Source organism: Astatotilapia calliptera, chromosome 20 (genome assembly GCF_964374335.1).
Source record: "Astatotilapia calliptera chromosome 20, fAstCal68.1, whole genome shotgun sequence".
Taxonomy (NCBI): domain Eukaryota; kingdom Metazoa; phylum Chordata; class Actinopteri; order Cichliformes; family Cichlidae; genus Astatotilapia; species Astatotilapia calliptera.
In genome coordinates, this window is record NC_137441.1 from 2,506,703 (window position 1) to 2,528,238 (window position 21,536).

Genomic DNA, 21,536 nt, shown 5'->3' on the forward strand with positions numbered 1-21,536 from the left:
ACCCTGAATGCTGCATTTGTAGACGTGAACAACCTGAAACAACCTGGACGGCGATACCTGCGCCAGGCTGAGACAGCGTCCACACCCAGCAGGATACGCTCAGAGACTTAGCAGCAGACGGTCGTAATTTGACTCACCTGAACAGGTACGAAAAACAACAACTGATCCAGCAGCCGTTACTGGGACGAGACCAGTACCGGTTACTGGGTCTGCTCAGTGTGTGAGTGCTTAAAACTGAAGTGGCCGTGGGTGTGTAGGCTGTGTGAACGGACTCTGTCAATGTTTAAGTGTTTTCGTGCCTTTGTGAGGATGGTAGTAGTTTTTAACATCTTTTAAATTTCCCAACTTAAATTCGGATGTTTTCAGAGTCACGTCAAAGGAATCTATGTTGGTATTTCAGTGCGTGGCCGTGACAAAAGGTGGAGAGAAAATAAGAAAGAAAAACCACATAAAGCAGGTGAAGCAGCAGGAATGTAAAACAGAGCCAGTCACAGTAGGATGTAGAAAGACGCTGTGCAGTTCCTCAGGAGGTATTCAAATTATGCAGCAACACTTTAAACAGAATCTTTACTCCAGATTAAATATTTAAAACTGAGATATTTTCACGCACGCTGTGTAAACAGGAGCATAAATACCAGCTCCTGTTCACCGAGTCTCTGTTTGGCCAGAATTCTGCCTCTTTGGTGTTCTAACAGGAAAATTAAGGGATTGTCTCTGAGGAAATCTGTCTGTCTGACTCTTCACCAGTTGGTCTTAGAACTGAAGAAGCTTCTTAAAGGAAACTTAAAGAAGTCCAGACACTTTTCTTTCCAAGATCCTTGGATTATTTCCATGAAAATATTCCAAATTCAAGGGTGCTGAGTTGGAAACGTGATTGGACTCACACTTATTAATGGTCCAGCTGAGCTGAAAGACTTTATTCAGGATACATATGTGGTGTTTATTTAAAACTTGCTGAAAGTGAAAGTTTTGCAGATGAGCTTCAGCACTGGTTCGTATCCATGGACGTTTGAGAAAACCAGGTGTGTAAAATGCAAAATGATTTCTGCATTTTTCTGCCTGCCTCCTCATTTTGAAGTCGGCCGTGTCTTTGTTCCCTTCTTGATTCATATTTTCAACCATTTTTATTCTTTTGTCCGCCTTTGAGGTCAGTTTGTGCCAAACTGGCATTCAGTCTATTTATCATTAACAGACCTGTTTGAGAACTTATTTTGGTTTCATTGTGTCTCTTTCTGGATGAAAGAAGCTTTAAAGTCATGCGATTTGTGCTTTTCGACCAGTGTTAAGCATTAACTTGTTAATAATTGGTGAATTTGACCTCACCAGCTGAAACATTCAGAGCCGAGTCACCGGCTAACCTGGAAACTGCTGCTGAGTTCACATGTATGCTGCTTCACGCCTGAACAAAGTGAGAAACCAGCAATGGTACAGTGAGGTTGGTGTGTCTTGAACTCTCTAACTGGGACTGTTAACGGAGCCTTAAAAACAGGAACGATTTATGAATTTCCATTTTAGAGTCATGATGAATCTGGATGTGTATAAATATGTGGAACAAACTATGAAGACAAGGAATCTTATGTGTTTCTCTCTGATGCCAGTGAATGGTAATGAGTAGAGTTCATGTTCTGGTGACAGGACTCTCTGTGGCGGCAGTGATGATGGCAGGAGGAAGTCGAATTGCACAACTCTCTGTCGAGGTGGAGAGGAGGTCGGGGTGGATAAATGGGCTGACTAGAAATTGAATGTTAACGGTGGCATCTGTTGGTTTTCTATTGCTGTTTGTAATCTTTTATAACCTTAACTGAACATTTCATAGTGTTTAATCCAACTCACGAGTATTTTTATGCTTAAATCTAACAAGTGAGTAAAAAATTAAACCCATTGGAGTTGAAATGTTAGCCAGCACCTCCTGCACGCCTTGACCTTCCTAACACAGACATTGAAAGTCTCTGAAATGCACCGTTATTTACTGGCAACCCATAAAACTCCAGTGGTGCATATCAGGGAGGGGCAGGTAGCTGCCATTGAAGCTAGCTCTTAGCATTGATCTTCTAAGATTAGATGCTTCAAACACATCAGATGTCGGACCTTGTGTCCTTGAATTCAAAACCCCCTTAAATGCAGGTGTGTCCTACCAGAGCGCAGGACTCACACAGATCCTTTCTTAAAACTCATAAACAGAAAGAACAATAAAGCAGGCCACACAACACATGAACTATGCTGCCGTTTACCCAACGGTTTATTCCAAGGAGTTTGGAGCCGTTCACAGAATTTAAAGTCAGTTCTGGATATTTTACTGATTCGGTCAGAGCAGAGAGAGACGTGGCGCTCAGAGTCCTGACATCAAAGCTGTGGGACAGAAAGACGACAACCGTAAATAACAAAGATGGCCACGTGAGACTTTTTCCTGGTAACCACACAAGTTAAATTAAATGTAGGCGATACTTTAAAATAACAACTGAAATAAGGCTTTTCAAAACACCTGCTGAGCGGCGACACTTGTTTCTAGAACTTTTGTGGCAGTGACTACAAAGTAAGCCCCTCCTCCTTTCCCTGCAAAGTGCTGTTAACCCTGCAGGACTTCCTGGTTAAATAACATCAAAATCAACTTTGTGCTGTCACTCATTGTGAGGCTCTTCTGCATTTCAAATGGCACACCTTGCTCCAGGGCTCCTCGTCTAACACTTTCTCAGGCCGAATGAGTCTTTCAACCAAGTGTCAGAAACGGTGAAGCGAGTGTTTTAATTCTATGTTCAGTCTGAAAGCTAAGGCTGATTAGTTTACGCAGTTTTAAATCAAACTGTGTTTGTACTCGAAAGCAGCTCGATGACTGTGTAGCCAGAAGCTTAATTCCACAAAGTTCCCCTGGTTGTGAAAGGTGGTTGGGGTGGTGGCTGCAATATGATACTGTTTGTTTTGCCAACACAGGATTTTAAGGCCTTATGTCCTCTGATACAAAAACATCCTCGTCCACAGCCTGAAAAATAACCCAAGTCTGAATTGAACCTTCAAAGTGCTCAACTTGGCAAAGCAACTTGTAAACTGTTGCTCGCCTTGTGCTGTAATCTCGTATCGTGCAGGTTACAGTGAGGGTTGTTGTCGTCAGTCAGGTCGGTTGGTGTGTAGAAATCTGGTGTACTGAGGGAGTCACTCGACCGGTCGCACCGCATTTACGCCTGGGAGGGGCGGAGTGAAGACATCTGAAGAGTCACAGCTGGGCTGACTGACTGTTAACTAACCCGACCACAGCGAGTAACCACTTCACTTTAATTCCTGCAGGTTCCTCATTTTATTATTAGCAGCAGGCAGCCACTCTGCATATACATCTGTACTCATTCGCTCTGTTTGTGCCTCATATAAGGTCATGTTATAGTGAGAAGTCATGGACAGAGTGTGTTTGTGTATTTAATATTGATATGGGTTCAACTTTAAAAAGGCTGCATTAAAAACAGTTTAATCAAATGTTTCAGGTCCAGGAAAATGAAAGTACGACCTACGACTCAGGCTCTCGCGTCACTGTGAAGGAATTTTGACCTGCTCGTCTTTACAGCCTTGCTCCAGTTCACTGACGTTTCTGAGCAGTGATTTATGCACAGCTGTATTGCACAGCTTGGCTTGGTTTTTCCATGATGACCGAACTCCTGCGCTTTGGTCTTGTCTGTTCCAAAGGTCTTGTTGTTTGTTCAGATTTGCATTTGCTTTGCAGACCTTTGAACGTTTAACATGTTAAACGTCTGACCTTGGACTGAATCCTGGAAGACTGTGACACTGTTAACATACAGCTGACACTCAAACTGCCAGACCTTCTGTTTGTATGGAGACGCTCACATTTACACCTACGGCTGATTTAGAGTAATCTTGTGACTGTAAATGTTAACTGATGACCTGGATAGTTCTGCTGTCAGCGTATGAAAAAGTAGCATCAGAGGGCGATGAAAATCGTATTGCACAAGGATGCGCTGTATCACAAAGAGCTGCAGTAGCTCGGCACACTCTCGAGGAACAGCAGTATTAAACACGGCAGCAGTTTTTTTTTTCTTTATGGCTCAAACAAAAAACAGAATTTTCATGATCAAAACTATTGAAATGGAGTGAAAATGTGCAACAATAAAATAATTTAAAGTGTGTCAGCAAACAAACAGCTTTTCTGCACACAGGCCTGAGCATGCTGTCACTCGTCCATCAGACCAGTCAGACCAGTCAGCTCTGCTGGCAGACGACTCCTCCACACTCACACTGTCTCATGTTTCTCCGTCACACTCATGAGTTATGAAAGGATGTTTACAGGCCAAGATTAAGCTGGTGTTTAAAATCAAGCGGCACACTTCCTGCTCTCATTCTCAGCTGTACAAACTTGCTTTTGTGTCTCCTCCCCTGAAGACTGTTGAACATTTCCCCTTTTCCTCTGCAGTCATGAGGCTGATGTGGAGTTTCTCTCTGTCCCAGCAGCCTCACTCTCTCGTCCTCTTTCTCCATGTAGTTGCTCCTGTGAGCTGACGCTGGTGTGTCAGTTAAGCATCACTGACTCACCTTGCTGTTTCACCTGTGTAGTCATTAAATCTGGGAACACGTTTGCTTTGCAGCAGGGCCTCGCTCGTCGCCATTAGGACGATGCAGATGAGGATCAGACTAAATAACAGAAGCACCTGTCTGTGTGATGTATGGTTATAATGAAGATGCCTTCACAGCTTGGCTCACTGCCCTTGAGTGCCCCAGAACAGTCACATGTCATAAACAAGTTTTACTACCAAAAAGATTCTCAAACATTTAAAAAAGACAATATTTACTCCACCAGCTACTTCTGCTGCATTTTTTTTACGTCAGAATTTTTGAAATATTAAAAATGAGGAAAAAACTAAAGGTTTAAAAAAGTGTACAAAGAGTAGTATTTTCATCCAAGATGTAGTGAGGTAGAAGTAATACTATATGAATGTTTAAAGTAAAACTGCATTAGTTGTTCAGGAGTGTACACTCCCAACAATCTGGGAGCAACCTCTTGATGAGACAGTGAAGGCTGCCCTCAGGACCTCCTCCCACATCTGGATCAGGGCAGTGACCTCAGTGACCTCGTGGACTGTTTGTGGCACCCAGAGGTTCTTGGTTGGTTTCAGATCTGGGGAATATGAGGCAGTGGAGGAACCCAGAGTGCACTGCATTAGCAGAAGGGTAATGATGTCATTCCCGCATCTAAAAGCAGTCGGGATCTGTCTGCTCTTCCAAGAATATGCAGGATAAGGACGTGCCTCCTCAGGCCTCCACTGACGCTGGATGATGCATAAAACTTTCCTCAACGCCTCCAGACTCTCATGTCTTCCACATGTGTCAGACCTGCCAGTCCTGTTGATGTGTGGTGAATGCCATTAAAGCTGGGCTATAAGCCACTTTGTAGTGAAAAAATTGGGCCGCGAGGTGAAAAAGGTTAAGAACCCCTGATATAGACGATTTGAAAGTGCACAAAAAATGCAGCGCCAAAAAGTTGGTTCTGTTCATCTGGACGTAGCGCTTTCATTGGGAGAAACGTTTCGTCACTCATCCAGTGACTTCTTCAGTCTCAGATGACTGCAGGCTTCCAACCTTATAAACAGTACATTTGAACAATGACTGAAATCAGCCCACTGAAGGAACAATGGGCTGTGAGGTCAGTTCCTTGATCATTAATATGCAAATAACCATGACCGTTGATCAACAACCACTGATCAATGGCCATGAGTACCATTCACAGAGAGTCGGGGAATGGCTGCAGACACAGCACTGTAAGGTGAAAGATGTACCCTTAGGCCCGCTCCTCGACTCAGAAATGCAGTCAGCTGAGACTGAAGAAGTCACTTGGATGAGTAACAAAACATTTCTCCCAGTGAAAACGTTACATCGAGTTAACCAGAATCAACCTTTGGGACCTCTTCAATTCAGTTTCTGACAGGTTGAAGTGATTTTCCTGGCCATGCTTCTTTTCCCTCCTCTCACATAGGAGCAGATATTGGTCCTGCTGCTGACCTTTTGTGTGTCTGTCTTCTCTAACGGTCATGTCATGGACTGTGCTGGGAGGCGCACGGGCCTTCTTGCGATGCAATGAATGGACATGCCATCCTTGAGACGCTGGTGCAGGTAACATCTGATGGTCACTAACAAAACACAAAACTAGAGAGGAAGGAAGAGGAGAGTCATCTGTGAACGCCGCCTGCTAACACATTCGCTTTTGGGACGTTCTCTTGTTGTTGCCTCTCCAGTGCACCTCATGCGTCCAGACTGGACAGACTGATATTCCTCAAGTTTACCTGACTGTGTCGTACTGTGATGGTCAGCTGCTCCCTGAAGTTTTCTGAGCAGTTTTTGTTTCCATTATGAGCTGATATCTGTAACAATGTGACAGAAATTTGGCTCAGTGTAGAAAGTAACTGTAGAACAAGGATCAGCCTGCTGTGTGTCCTGTAATCTCTGTGTTGACTGAATCTGTATTTATCACTGGTCCCTGTTTCATTTAGGATTGTGCTTTCTCATATTTGCATTCAGGTTAAAAATGTAGTCATTTCATATATAGGTTATCAATTTGTGTAACATTTACACTAATAATGTGAGCCAGAGGCTGCGAACAGGAAACGATGACGCGTCGAGTTTGACAGAACTTGTGTAAGAATATCGATAGAAATGGAGACTGTGGGCAGTGTGGTTGTGCCGTGAGTGGCGTTGCTGCTGCACAGTCTTTGTGTGATGGTTGTAAATTGCTTCTGTGTTTCTGCATGTGCAGACAGGAAGTGTGGTTATTAATCTGTAGTGACACCACAGTTACTGTCAGGCCTTGCTCTGTCGTCTTGGCTTTTTGGGGTGATTCATGGCTGCACGCAGGTCGGACCTGCAGGATGGTTGATTGTCATTGGAATCTTTTATTCTCACTATTATATCAAATTTCCAAACTCAAGGCATTGTGAAGACATTCCACAAGTTGGTTTCTTTAGCTTATTCCACGTCAGTGAGAGCTGTGCGTTTTGGACACTGTGCTTTGCATCAGTGACATCGTGCGTCTTTTATTCCTTCACAGATCCAACCATGAGGTGGCGCTCTTCTGGTCTTTCCCTCTTCCTTTTGCTCTCCATTTTTGTCTTGAAGTCAGCAACTGAACTCAGGATCTGTGCCTACAACGTGCAGAAATTCGACTCTGCGAAAGCATCAGACGAGAGACTGATGCACTATCTCAAACTGGTAACACACACTTTATTATGCATTTTATATTATATTTTTTCCTGCTGCCGTTATGAATGAATTATTGGCAGAATTGGATCTGGTGCTGTATTTATGACTCGACCTATGACCTTTTTTCTGTGTGCCCATGTGTCTGTCCAGGTCCTGACTCGTTGTGATATCAGCCTTCTACAGCACGTGGTGGATCCAGACGGTCGAGCCATTGAAAAGTTGTTGTCTGTGCTCAACAGGTAAACATTCACTGGAAACTCTGGCTACAGTTTAAACTATCAGCATGAAAATCTTGTCAGCTGAGTTTCAGCCCTTAAAGAGGACTTATTCTACTCATTGCTCATTGGTTGCTAATCGTAAAGAGAAAGTTTGACCATTAGGTAGGTGGGACTTCTGTGGTCTCGGACAGAGACAGTGTGTGCTTGAAATAATCATATGATGATGTCATTATTCACTATTATTGATTATTTGTAGTTCTCCTGGATGTCCCATTCTGCGCTCACTCACCTGACCTGGCAACTTTGTTCTCTCTTCTCAAATAAAACCAGCCATATAATAGTGCAGGGCTCCATAAGATTACCTTGCCTCACATCACTTACATAATTTAGGGTATTTGATTTTTGTAGACCCACTCCCAGAACATTTTGATTACACTTCATATATTTGACAGGAAAAAGTATAAGCAGGAAAAGCATTTTCCAAAATCTTCAGCATGAAGCGAGACTGTGTGAGAGCAAAAGGGAAGTCTGACCCTTTCTAATACAGCAGCTGTGAGCTCTATGAAAACACAGCACGATGGCACTAACAGGTGTCAGCATGATTCAGTTGGCTGTGGCTTACTCATGTTTTATGTTTGTACTCTGTGTGTACTGACAAAGCTACAGTTCACTACCAGTCAGTGTTTTATGATAACGATGCAAAGAGATTGCTGTATTGCTAAAGAGTACGTGGGCATGTTGACATACAAGACCGTAAACTGCTCGATCTTTTAATATACTCAACTAGTATTCTAACACTGCTTAACCACAATATGTGCATAATGATGGTCATTATGTGTCTGCTGTCTGCCTTCAACAGGGGATCTGACAGGTACACTGGATTTAATGAGCATGTGAAGTATCATCTAATCATATTCATTAATCCTAATAATTGAAATCTACACCCTTTACTAACCAAAATGCCTGAAATGGTAACACTTTACTTTGGAAAGTCACTATTAGAGAAAATCGGGATGGAAATGTGTCATACAGGTTTATCAGTCCAGTATTTGTTAAAGGGAAAAGCATGAACTGAATGATTCTGATTTAACTCTGAACAACTTGAAAGCCTCCTAGTCAGTAGCAGGGCCTTAAAAAGAGGTTCAAGGGCCACTAGTGACCCTTGAACCTCTTCATGAGCTGAGCTGTTTCTGTCATTTTCATGTCTGCTTATAGAGCGACACGTTAGAAGTTAGTGAGGGCGGTCTCTGCTCATGCACTTACCGTGGGAAAAACCTGGAAACTATTCTAAAGGTCATCAAACCTCATCTTTATTGACACGCATGGAGATGTCAAAACTTGTTGTTATGGTTACGGGGAGGTGGTAAAATGCAGTCTTTATGGGGAAAAGAATAGAAACACAGAAACTAATATCAATCTAAATGCCAACTCAAGTAACGTTCACTACAACCCTGATTATTATTATTATTATTATTATTATTATTATTATTTATTATTGTTAAATTTGGTAAAAATGTAGCTCCTTTTTAGTCTGAGTGAGGACTCAAAACGCTTGCCTCATTCACACACATTCACACACATTCACACAAGCACTTTCTTCTATGCTTTTCCCATGTAAGTGCTTTCTATCTAACATGAACACATTTCTACTCACAATGGTGAAGTAGCATGGAGACCTGAGCAGCCAAGGATCAAAGCTGTAGTAAATGCAGATGAGCACACATGTGAAAGCACATAACGAAATGTAAATATGTGATGTGTTTATGGACTGCTGACTGTTTAAATTGCAAAAATATTTATCAACTAAGTGGTTACTGTGAAAGGTACTTTTGACTTAACAAAATAAAGTGTTACCCATCAGTGCAGTGTGTCCAAGCTTTGGGTGGGCGCTGTACAAAAAAAACATGCTGTGGGTTCAAGTTGAAGAATAAACATTTTCATGTTTGTTTGTTTTGTAAATTGTACTTTTATTTAGCTAGATGTAAATATCCCAAACTACAAATTTCACGTGCTGAAATATGTCTCATATTTCTGACAGCGTGACTGAAATACTTTCTGTACATGTATAAAGCTTAGTAGGCCGGGTGCTAAGCCCTGGGGAGCTCCACTTCTGGGACTATCACGCTGGACTGTTTTCATGTGCTTTTCTAGTATTAAGACTTCATCTCAAGAAATCTTACTGTCATATTTAACCAAAGTCCCATAATAAAAGTCCATGCAACATTTTCATAAGACTACAGTAGATTAAAGTGCCAAGTTTCAGTATTAATTTTAGTAGCATTACAACAGAAATAGTTTGAAAAGCTTCTAATGTAAGTGGACATGAAATAGTTGCTAAGCGACATTAGGAGTCACAATGTAACAAGAAAAATGGCTACATGAGTTAAAAAAAAACAAAAAAAAAAACACAGAATGAAACTACAGCGGTCTCATAAAACAGAAACATTCGATTAAAATGATGGAAAGAGAAGGCGAGGGGAAATGCTCAAAAGCAGCTAAACAGAGCTAAAATAAAAAATACTCCAAATAGAAGTACCTGGATACTATGTTTAGGTGTAGTAAAAATCATGGGACTGGGCTACATTAGCTTTAGTCATGTTAGCATATTATTTAGCATTTCAGGCACAAAAAGCATTAATGTGTTTCTAAAACATGATAATGAGGTTACATGCAGATTTACATACATGCATGTATGACTTCCCACCACGAACACACATGCACAATCTTGGGTTGTGTGTGTGTGTGTGTGTGTGTGTTGGGGGGGTTTTGGGTTGTTGTTTTTTTTTTTTGTTTGTTTTTTTGAAAGTGTAAATAAAAAGACCATTTAAAAAAAGGACATTTCAGTGACTAGGGCACTGGTTACCTAAAAAATGCAATTTGTTTAAATTGTAGGAATGTTGGTATAAATTTGCTTGAACAATGTGAAGAGAGGTGCACGAGGGAGCGTTCATCGAGGCGTGAACTCCAGCAGAGCAGATCACTGGGATAAATCTGACTTTAGCTTCCTTGTTTCTCTGAAAGAACAATGAGGACTGCTCTGTAATGCTCACCTGATGGCTTCATAAGCCCCAGCGGTCCTTGTGCTCCTCTGTTCACATTGATGTTTTGGCGGGCTCGTGTATTGCGTACTGTGTGACGTGCAGCTCCTTTCTCTGCTGCGTTTTTCCACATTCTTGTCTCCTTCTCTGCGTTGAGGTATGAAGAGTACGACTACGAGGCAGTGGCCAGTGAGAGTTTGGGAAACTCTCCTGACGACAAGCAGAAGTATGTTTTCATCTACAGGTAAGACATGGCTGTGGTCAGTGGCGGTCCTAGCCTGTTTGGCGCCCCGGGCGAACACTCCCTCTGGCCTGTATTGCCTGCATCTTTTGCTCGTTTCTCTTCGCTTCTTTTCTATTATTTCTAAACTGAGCACCTGATGGCTTTCAACTTTTCTTGTCCATCTTCCATTGGTTTTAATTTTGCCCTCCAGTATGAACACAAATCCACCAACTCGAGGATCACCACAACATGATCTAACACACCTACACCTTAGTTCACAGATTCACTTTGTCTAAGGTTTATTTCTGGGATTTCACACAACCCAGGATTCAGATCATGAATACATAATGGGCTTGGATTCACATCATTATGAATGAAATGTGCTCTATTTGGAAGCAGCCCCTCCCCTTTCGACGGGTTGTGTGTGAGACTTTAAATCATCAAACTATAAAATATAAATTTGAAATTGTTATTGACCCTTTACCTCTGGTCCTAAAGTGTAGATTTATTTTCTTACTCTTCTTATATTTATTGTTTGTTTACTTGCACTGCTGTAACTGGAGCCTCGTCGTCTCGTCTCTCTATATACTGGACTGTATGGTAAATGGCCTGTATTTGTATAGCGCTTTACACATCCAGTCATTCACCCATTCACACTGGTGATGGCAGTTACATTGTAGCCACAGCCACCCTGGGGCGCACTGACAGAGGCGAGGCTGCCGGACACTGGCGCCACCGGGCCCTCTGACCACCACCAGTAGGCAATGGGTGAAGTGTCTTGCCCAATGAGTACAAGCAACTTTTCTTTTTTGTTTTTCCTTTCCGAACACCCTGTTCGAACATAAGAGTGTCCATAAGTTCACGTGGCACCAGGACGCTCTAGGCCGTAGGTCGATGATCGATTTTGTAATCGTATCAGCAGACCTGCGACCATATGTTCTGGACACTCGGGTAAAGAGAGGGGCTGAGCTGTCAACTGATCACCACCTGGTGGTGAGTTGGATCAGGTGGCGGGGGAGGACGCTGGACAGACCTGGTGCACCTAAACGCGTAGTGAGGGTGTGCTGGGAACGTCTAGCAGAGGCCCCAGTCCGCGAGATCTTCAACGCACACCTCCGGCAGAGCTTCAACAGCATTCCGAGGGAGACTGGGGACATTGAGTCCGAATGGACCATGTTCAGCGTCTCCACTGCCGAAGCTGCTGCATTGAGCTGCGGCCACAAGGTGGTTGGTGCCTGCCGTGGTGGTAATCCCCGAACCAAATGGTGGACACCAGAGGTGAAGGGAGCCACCAGGCTGAAGAAGGAGTCCTATCGGGCTTGGTTAGCCTGTGGGACTCCGGAGGCAGCCGACAGGTATCGACAGGCCAAGCGGAATGCGGCTCGGGCAGTGGCTGAAGCAAAAACTCGGGTGTGGGAGGAGTTCGGAGAGGCCATGGAAAAAGACTTTCGGGCTGCCTCGAAGAGATTCTGGCAAACCGTCAGACGTCTCAGGAGGGGAAAGCGGTGCTCTACCTGCACTGTGTATAGTGCTGGCGGAGCGCTGCTGACGTCGACTGAGAAAATTGTCAGGCGGTGGAAGGAATACTTCGAGGACCTCCTTAATCCCACTGACACGTCTTCCGAGGAGGAAGCAGAGTCTGGGGATGAGGGGAATGACCCGCCAATTTCCGGGGGCGAGGTCACTGAGGCAGTTAAACAACTCCTTGGTGGCAGAGCCCCTGGTGGACGTTGTAGGGCTGTCCTGGTTGACACGCCTCTGCAATGTTGCGTGGAGATCAGGGGCAGTACCTGTGGACTGGCAGACCGGGGTGGTGGTCCCCATCTTTAAGAAAGGGGACCGGAGGGTGTGTTCCAACTACAGGGGGATCACACTCCTCAGCCTCCCTGGGAAAGTCTATGCCAGGGTGCTGGAAAGGAGAGTTCGTCCGTTAGTCGAACCTCGGATACAGGAGGAACAATGCGGTTTTCGTCCTGGTCGCGGAACACTGGACCAGCTCTTTATCCTCTCCAGGATACTTGAGGGTGCATGGGAGTTTGCCCAACCAGTCTACATGTGTTTTGTGGACTTGGAGAAGGCATTTGACCGTGTCCCTCGGGGTGTCCTGTGGGAGGTGTTGCGGGAATATGGGGTGTCTGGCCCATTGCTACGGGCCATTCGATCCCTATACAACCGTTGCAAGAGCTTGGTTTGCATTGCCGGCAATAAGTCGGACTCGTTCCCGGTGGGTGATGGGCTTCGCCAGGGCTGCCCTTTGTCTCCAGTTCTGTTCATAATTTTTATGGACAGGATTTCTAGGCGCAGCCAAGTGGCGGAGGGCTTTCGCTTTGGTGGCCTCAGAATCTCATCTCTGATTTTTGCAGATGATGTGGTTCTGTTGGCTTCATCGGGTGAGGGCCTCCAGCTCGCACTGGAACTGTTCGCAGCCGAGTGTGAAGCAGCAGGAATGAGGATCAGCACCTCCAAATCTGAGGCCATGGTTCTCAGCCGGAAAAGGGTGGAGTGCCCACTCCGGGTCGGGGATGAGTTCCTGCCCCAAGTGGAGGAGTTCAAGTATCTCGGGGTCTTGTTCGTGAGTGATGGGAGAAGGGAGCCGGAGATCGACAGACGGATTGGGGCTGCAGCTGCAGTAATGCGGACGCTGCACCGGTCCGTCGTGGTGAAGAGGGAGCTGAGTGTAAAAGCGAAGCTCTCAATTTACCGGTCGATCTACGTCCCTACCCTCACCTATGGCCACAAGCTGTGGGTAGTGACCGAAAGAACGAGATCGCGGATACAAGCGGCAGAAATGAGCTTCCTCCGAAGGGTGGCTGGCCTCTCCCTTAGAGATAGGGTGAGAAGTTCGGCCATCCGGGAGGGGCTCAGAGTAGAGCAGCTGCTGCTCCACATCGAAAGGAGCCAGCTGAGGTGGTTCGGGCATCTGACAAGGATGCCCCCTGGGCGCCTCCTGGGTGAGGTGTTCCAGGCATGTCCCACCAGGAGGAGGCCCCGGGGCAGACCCAGGACACGCTGGAGAGATTATATCTCTCGGCTGGCCTGGGAACGCCTTGGTGATCCCCCGGATAAGCTGGAGGAGGTGGCTGGGGAGAGGGAGGTCTGGGCCTCTTTGCTTAGGCTGCTGCCCCCGCGACCCGGCCCCGGACAAAGCGGATGAAGATGGATGGATGGTTTTTCCTTTTTTTTTTTTTTTTTTTTTTTTTTTTTTTTTTTTTTTGCCGATGCCCGTGATGCCGCCCCCACCACGATCCCGCCCCGGGCAACCACCCGTGTCGCCCGTATCAAAAACCGCTACCGGCTGTGGTCCAGGACTGGAAAAAGACCTCTCTGTGTTGGCTTCATCCTGCTGCTCTGGTGTTTGTTGCTTGTAGGCTACAAGATTGTTTGCAGTACGTGAACACCAACTGTGATTCGGCGATCTCTTGCTGATTTGAACTGTAAAGTGTAGACGAGCGTCTGTGCTTCACAGCTACTGTTAAAGTACATTAATCAAATGCAACATTTAAAATTGTCCAGCTTTGGATAAAGCGTGACCTCGCCGTCACTTTCACCCTGCCACTTAATCGTCATGAAGGAGGGGCTGAACAAAAATTAGATTAACCAGGGGTCACATGCTGCTCGTACCAATGATTAAACGGCATTTAATCTTTTCTTCTCCAAACAGGATGCAGACGGTGAACGTGACGGGTCAATACCAGTACAGGAGCCAGCAGTCGTTTGTCAGAGAGCCTTTTGTGGTTCGCTTCCAAAGCAAGAATGCATGTTAGTGCATAAGAAAACATTTTGAATGCTTTTCTTCTTAGTTTCAGATTTAAACTAAAACGGTGCCCTTCATTCTTCTCTTTTTTCTTTCTCTTCTTGTTTTTCCTTTTCTCTTTCCACCCGGCAGCGATCGGGGAGTTTATCTTGGTCCCTCTCCACAGTGAGCCCAGCAAGGCCGTCCAGGAGATCAACAAGCTTTACGACGTCTTTGTGGAAGTCAGCAAGAAATGGAACAACACGGTGCGAAAACTCATCTAATAACAGGCTTATCAGAACAGATGTGACAGAGAACTTTGTTCTGATTTTCACATAATCAGTGTTTGTAAAGGTCTGCTTTAAAATGGAAAATGACTTTATTCACATAGAGCCTTTCAAGGAATCCAAGGTCACTTTATACACAAAAGTCAAAAACCACTGACTTTGAAACCATAGCCTGACTCTGCACTCAGGATTTTGAAGCCTCGGTATCAGCACTTTACCATCTGCAGTGTTGTTGGATAATTTATTTGCAGGCAAAAGTGTCCGTATTTAGACAGAAGATGTCAGGTTTATCAGCAAGCTTTAACTTGGAAATATAAAAATAAATAGAAGCACTGACTTCATCAAGATGCAGATATTTATAGAGACTAAAAGCATTTATGCATGTCTTTTAAATGTAAACATTTTTACCCCTGGGCTGTAAATGGTGTATTGTCATCACCCCACCGGGCAGGACGAACACGCGAGTTTGTGAATGTGATAACTTGAGAACAAGGCGATGTAGGAGTTTCAGATTGAAACCACAGGTGCATCTGCTTGGAGGCTGAGGGGCAGCACTGGCCTTCACAGCAGGATTTAAAAAACTGGTGAAGTTTTACTGTGGGATTCTTTGGAGGCTGACTCACTCGCTTTGTTGTGTGTGTAGAATGTGATGTTCCTGGGAGATTTCCATGCCAGCTGTGCGTATGTGAAACGAAGTGACAGGAAAAACATACGGCTGTTCATGAAGTCGGAGTTCTCCTGGCTGATCAGAAACCGAGAGGACACCACTGTCACCGACGCGACCAGCTGTGCATACGACAGGTGTGTGCTGACAAAACTGTGGATTAACATATAACAGCTGGTGAATGTAGAGAGTTACCTGCTGGATGTCAGCTACAGTTAATCTTATTGTTATTAATCTAACTTTAAAGGTTCATGTGTGGATGAGTTATGTTCTTGCATTTAATTTTAATGGTTTAGTTTGTGTGTGTTTGAACAGAAAATAATGTGTGTGTGTGTGTGTGTGTGTGTGTGTGTGTGTGTGTGTGTGTGTGTGTGTGTGTGTGTGTGTGTGTGTGTGTGTGTGTGTGTGTGTGTGTGTGTGTGTGTGTGTGTGTGTGTGTGTGTGTGTGTGTGTGCGCAGGATTGTTGTGCATGGAGAACCCTTCCTGAGGGCAATCAAGCCATTCTCTGCAAAAGTCTTTGATCTCGGAGCGGAGTTCAAAATGTCCAGGAGCGAGGTAACTGATCACATGACACCACATATATACTGGTCACATTTAATAGGTCTAATAAAACACAATCACAGCCTTCCTGAAGCATTTGGAAGCGTCAGAGTTTGTTACAGTCTTTATAGTTATAGTTCCTGCCCAGCAGGACAAACGCTGCTGTCTGTCTTCAGTGTGGGTTATGATCATCTGCTGATTATGCTGACATTTGGCTGCTTGTAGTCTTCTTGACATTTTTTTTTGGTACGGCATTCTCTCTGAAAGCATGAAATTGATATTTAAGAATCCTCTGCAGCGCCCTCTAGTGTGCAGACATAGACAGTTTGTTTACTCATTAACGGTCTGTAAAAGTCTTATCATATCAAACATATAAAATTTAACTCTGAATCATTTGGATTTGCAATAATTTGGTACACGTCTGAAAAGGAAGTTTGATAAATTAGAACATCTTAGTGGGTTCAATTTATCTACATGTTTATTTTAAAGTTATGAGTAATTTGTATTTTAGGATGATGGCACATCAGTAGTTTCTTGAGCTGTAATGAGAGTACGTGCGAAGCCTGAGCCCTCAAACAGATACACTGCATGATAAAGGAGTCTGATGTTTTTCCTGTTTTTAGCTGACAAGAGTGTGCTGTAACACATCTGCTTCAAGGTTTCATGTCTTGTGCATTCAGATCATTCTCTGTAAACAGATGTTTGTGTGGGAAAATTCCACTACGTCAGCTTTGAGTACTCGGAGCAGAAAAGCCTATTTAAGAACCGGTCTATTTACCATTCTGAAATATTCAGACCAGTCCGTCTGGCACCAACAACCACAGCAGGTTTCAACGTCACTTAAAGCCCCTTCCTTGCTCATCCTGATGCTCTGTTTGAGCTGCTGCCGTGTGACTGATCACATCTGTGTTAACGAGCAGCTCAACACTTTGCTAGGTATACCTAATAAAGTGGCCACTCATTATGTAGAAATTATATTATTTGATCCGTAAGATTAATTGATACATGTGGAATAATGAATGTGTATACTACCTTAATATTGTAAGCACTGATCTGTTGCTGGGTAGCTTTATCTATAATAATACAGCATCTGAAAAAACGGTATTTAAATCCAAAATATAGAAAGCTGCACAACATAGTTTTGGATTTCTTCCTCCTTTTTTAAAAAATAAATGTCATTTTTAAGTGATCGGCTTTTATCCTCATTCTCAGGCCGGGTTTGCCAGGACACCTTAAATATCTGTCACCTTTTCCTGTGTGTCCTGTTAAAACAGCCGATGTAAATACTGTTTGATGATGTCTGACTCTGACTTCCATTGCTTCTGTCTGCCAGGTGGTGCAGCTGAGCGACCATTACCCAGTGGAAGTGGTATTAAAGAGCTCCGCCCTCTTCCTTCAGGCCACGCCCCTCCTGAGCCTAATAAGTGCCTCTGTGATCCTCTGGTCCTTCCTCTCTGCCCTGTGATCATCCCAGGCTCTGAATGCTTTATATACTCGTTTGTCTTTTTTTTTTATTCCAAAACCAGTTCACCTTCTAGCTGTGCCAGGATCACTCGGCGCTGTCCGTTCTTTTAACACGGGTTTATTTTATAGTCCCAGCTCTACTGCTCTTAGACCAAAGTGAAGTGACTGAGCAGCGAGGCAGCTCCAGGAACAGAATGTGTAAAATTTTAAAACAAAAATTCAAATATGAGACTTTCAGGGTTTTTGGTGCTGATTTTAAAATATTTTAAATTAAGGTTTTTGCATGAAGACAAAAGTGCATCCAACAGTCTTGTTTGTTATGAGGTGAAAATGTAATCTGATTTTATTTTTTAGGAGTTCTTTGTTTTCTTCTTCCTTCCATCTTTTTCTTGATGTGTCCCCCTCGGGTCTGTACAGAAACTGATGTAAATATTTAGAATTCCTCTGAAAATGTTAAGATTTTCATTGCTTGAGTTTTATAAAATTCAGTAAAGTTTTTTTTAATAGTAAAATAAAATTTAAAAAACATTCTTAAGATGTTGTTATTTTGGGACGAGCTGCCTGCATTGATACAGGTTCACCTGAAAACACCACAGGGATGGATCGATTACTAAATGAGTTAAAGGGTTTCAAAAAAATCATCGGTCTGTCATTTTTCCTCAGCAGACAGGTGTTGAACGTTCTCCTGTTTTTACCTTGAAGCGACTGTTGTTGTGAATTGGAATTAAAACTGAGCAGAACGCGTCTTATCCTGCATTTCTTCTTACTGCAGTAAGAAAACACTTCATCCACCACAAAGTTTTTAAGGATGTATTTCAAATTGATTTGCTGATCCTATCACCTTTGATTATTTGTATATCAGTGAAAGAACATTAGTATGTCAGTCTGAAATTCACTTAATCACAAAACTAATCTGTTGATTGGGATTATGGAGACATTTTATTTTTATAACACTCCTTAATCTCATGAGCATCAATGAGATTAGTGAGTGTCGTGGCATAATACCTTTCCAGCACACTTCACTTTTTCCTGACTGCAGCCTGCATAGATCAGTGCTTTGGGCTCGGGGGATCGATCCAAACACTGATAGTATCAATATCAGTGTTGATATCAGCATTGGATCAATGATAGTGTTAAAATCAAATCACTTTTGTCACATCACCTGTGCAGGTACACTGGTACAGTACATGTGAGTGAAATTGTTGTGTGCGAGCTTCACAAGCAACAGAGGTGTGCAAAATACAATAACATAAGAACAAGCAAAATATAGGAATGGCTAAATCTGAGAATTATATGAATAAATATATGTACGATATAAGAGTGTATGCACATTACTGAATGTGTATACTAAATATGTATATCTACGTGTGTGTGTGTGTGTGTGTGTGTGTGTGTGTGTATACATATTTTACAAATTAGAGTTTAAAATAAAATATACAGAGGCTGGTAGTTGGATATTGATATTATTACAGGATCAATGCTGGACTTTGCTTCTCTGCTGTAAGTTCAATACTTTGCTCTCGGTCATCAGAAAGGAAGCATGTAAACACCTCTCATGCTGTCACACTTTGCTCCGCCCCTTCTCAACCACTGAGCCAGCCCTGCTTGATGTTGGCCCACTGAGTCACGTGACTGTGGAACTACTGAACAGCACAGGAGGAAAGAGGTGGCGGAGCAAAGTGTTCCTGCAGCAGAGGAGCGGTGTTTGCACAGACCTGTCTCCTCTCTGATACGGGAGCGACTTAGTGGACTTAGGTGATCGATCCCAGCGTTGTTAAGGTTACCGCTGATATTTGAATCGATCCACCCACTGATCATTTCCTTGCCACGACTCTTTGTGAATGAGGGAACAGTAAAAATAAGCATCTGGTGCTTGTGCGTGTCGTCATTCTGCAAGCACAACACACTTCATGCATCACAAACTTTCATTATTACTGTAAAAAAAAATTCCCATTGCTCGCGCTTTTTGAAAACTTTTTTGGGGGGTTGTTGTCGTTGTTTTACAATTCAGTTGCATTAATATAGATAGCCTGCTATTTGTGTGCAATGTATTCATTTATGTTTTCTTGCTGTTTGTATCTAGTGGCTTCTCAGAATATGCATATATTATCTATGTATACATAGATAATATATGAGTCTGATAGCTTTGAAAGCAGAACAAAGAGATGGTGACTACCTGCTTTTTTACTCCCGTGGTACCTCCTCTTTTGCCGTGCACGCCTTGTCAGTGTCCCCGGAAACAGCAGCGGGTTGAGCCCTCCTCTTCCTGCCTGCTCTCCGCTCACTGCTTTAGGAAACGTGGCCTTATCAGGACTCCAGCAGCACAGCGGTAGATGAATGACAGACTCCCCGCTTCAGCTTCCACTTCTATCCGCCTGTCAGTTAACGCCACAGCCTCAACAGACCCCGAAGCCTCTCTGTGTGTGAAGAACAATGTCTGAGGCTGAGCAAATCCCGGCCTCTGCTTCGGAGGCCGCCGCATCGGCCGTCCTGGACGCCCTGAACGCCACGGACTCCAACGGGACCGAGGCGCTCAACGCCACGGCCAAATTCGTGGCCACCCCGGAGGGCACGGCTCTGGCGTACGGCAGCCTGGTCTTCATGGCGCTCCTGCCCATCTTCTTCGGAGCCCTGCGGTCCGTCACCTGCTCAAAATCCAAGGTAACTGTTAGTGGACCCCGGCGTTTGGGTTTGACTTCAGCCCGCCTCTCGTTAGCCTTCAGCGGCTAGCTGCTACAGCTAACGGCTGGCTAACTAGCGGCTCACCAGGACGCTAAAAATAATATTTTTCCAAAACAAATACAGAAGTGGGAGTCGCGATAGAGTTAATTGAAGAATGATGTGCTGAAATTATCGATAAAGTTGGGAAATACGCGTCCAGACTCCGAGTGAAGGTTTAAAGATCCAGCTGTTTGATTTTACCGGTTATTTCCAGATGCTAATTAGGCTTTTAAAGTCGTTATCTGCACTTGTTGCACTCATAACGCTGCGTAGTGGGGGTCGGGTCCTCTGGTGTGTGTCTGTTTAAACTGTTTTTTTTTTCTCAACTTGTGCTTGTTTGGCGTGTGATGAAAGGATGTGTGCACAGATGTTTATTTACATTTTTCCTAACGGACTTTTACCTGGCTGAGTAACAGGGACCGCTGCCATCCGGGTGGGGAGTAGTAACTTAAAGTTGTAGTAAAAGTTGTACAGTGAGCCGAAAACAGACTGTGCTGAACGGAGTCGTGACATGAATACGAGGTTAAACCGACTGTCAGAAAACGCCAAGCTAGCCTCGTGGTCGTGAACGCATCACCAGGTGATGGAGAGAGACGTGTACTGTTTCTGTTTGTTCTCGTTTTGGGGTTTTTGCAGACATGCGCAGTTAGCTTAAAGTAGAAAAAACCTCCCACATCCTTTGAACGGCCGGGTGGAGGTGATGGAGGTTTTTATTAGTGACTGAGGACGCAACACAGCTGGCAGAAAATCACGTTAATCTGCATAACGGAAGCTGCTAATAACAGCTGTGAAATGAAACCGGCTGCTGTTTCAGGTATCACCAGCAGAGACACACCCTGCTCTAACGGTGCTCTGCCTTTATGGGCGCACTGTCTGGGGATGCATGTTAAAACTACCTGTCCTGCAGCAAGTGTAGGATCTGGTGAAACGGGGAAAATTCCCCATGCTCTGATGCACAAAGTTCGGATTTAAGAGGGAAAAGTCGGGTCATGAAACAGAGTAATGTCTAGACTGAATTCTCAGAGTGGGTGATATCTGTGTGACGGTCCAAGTGAAGGAGCAATATCAGTTTGACCCAGAACCTGATCTGCAACCGTGAGAAGCGTCGAGAGATCAGACACATTCAGAAACTTTAAGACTAGATTAAACTTTGACAGCATGTAGGCCGGAGCTGTCAGGTGTTTTCCGTGTGCTCTGGGACACACCTGTTTCTGATTTTTCCAGAAAAAAGTTTTGATGACGCTCTTGTGGGGATTCTTTAAAAGAGTACTTAGATGCTGAACAACAGTAAGCAGAGTGCATCAGTGCTCTGCAGTGGCACACCCGCCCAATGTTTTTGGCACTATAGGTATTTAAATTTTCAGATTTACACATGACAATGAGACAGAAGAGAATGACTTTAGATGTTTTCTTCTGTTTGTATACAGAAGGCATAAAAACGGGTTTCCGAGCAGAGAGA

General features: G+C 44.0%; 2 protein-coding genes and 1 long non-coding RNA gene across 6 annotated transcripts in view; 2 read left to right on the forward strand and 1 right to left on the reverse strand.

The window, feature by feature from the left end:
• LOC113013686 (deoxyribonuclease-1-like) lies at positions 1–18,105 on the forward strand. 3 transcript variants are annotated; one of them, XM_026154788.2, is made up of 10 exons: positions 1–145; positions 7,037–7,197; positions 7,339–7,427; positions 8,266–8,277; positions 10,602–10,688; positions 14,329–14,426; positions 14,554–14,666; positions 15,331–15,488; positions 15,811–15,907; positions 17,226–18,105. In XM_026154788.2, exons 2-10 carry the CDS (start codon positions 7,045–7,047, stop codon positions 17,355–17,357), a joined length of 939 nt encoding a protein of 312 aa, XP_026010573.2. In that variant the 5' UTR covers positions 1–145; positions 7,037–7,044; the 3' UTR covers positions 17,358–18,105. The 3 variants fall into 3 exon arrangements, with proteins under 3 accessions (XP_026010573.2, XP_026010574.2, XP_080151513.1); XM_026154789.2 differs by lacking the exon at positions 8,266–8,277; XM_080295387.1 differs by lacking the exons at positions 8,266–8,277; positions 10,602–10,688.
• Positions 15,931–19,672, reverse strand: LOC145423178 (uncharacterized). The gene is made up of 2 exons (XR_013904287.1): positions 19,533–19,672; positions 15,931–16,152 (listed from the first exon to the last, which is right to left on the reverse strand). It is a non-coding gene; the product is annotated as an uncharacterized LOC145423178 (long non-coding RNA).
• hm13 (histocompatibility (minor) 13) overlaps positions 19,002–21,536 on the forward strand; it is a 16,317-nt gene continuing 13,782 nt past the window's right edge. Inside the window, exon 1 of one of the 2 annotated variants that reach the window (XM_026154786.2) lies at positions 19,002–20,017. In XM_026154786.2, the coding sequence (XP_026010571.1) occupies positions 19,790–20,017 (228 nt within the window). In that variant the 5' untranslated portion in view covers positions 19,002–19,789. The remainder of the gene's footprint in view (positions 20,018–21,536) is intronic. The other variant, XM_026154785.2, reaches the window with a different exon arrangement.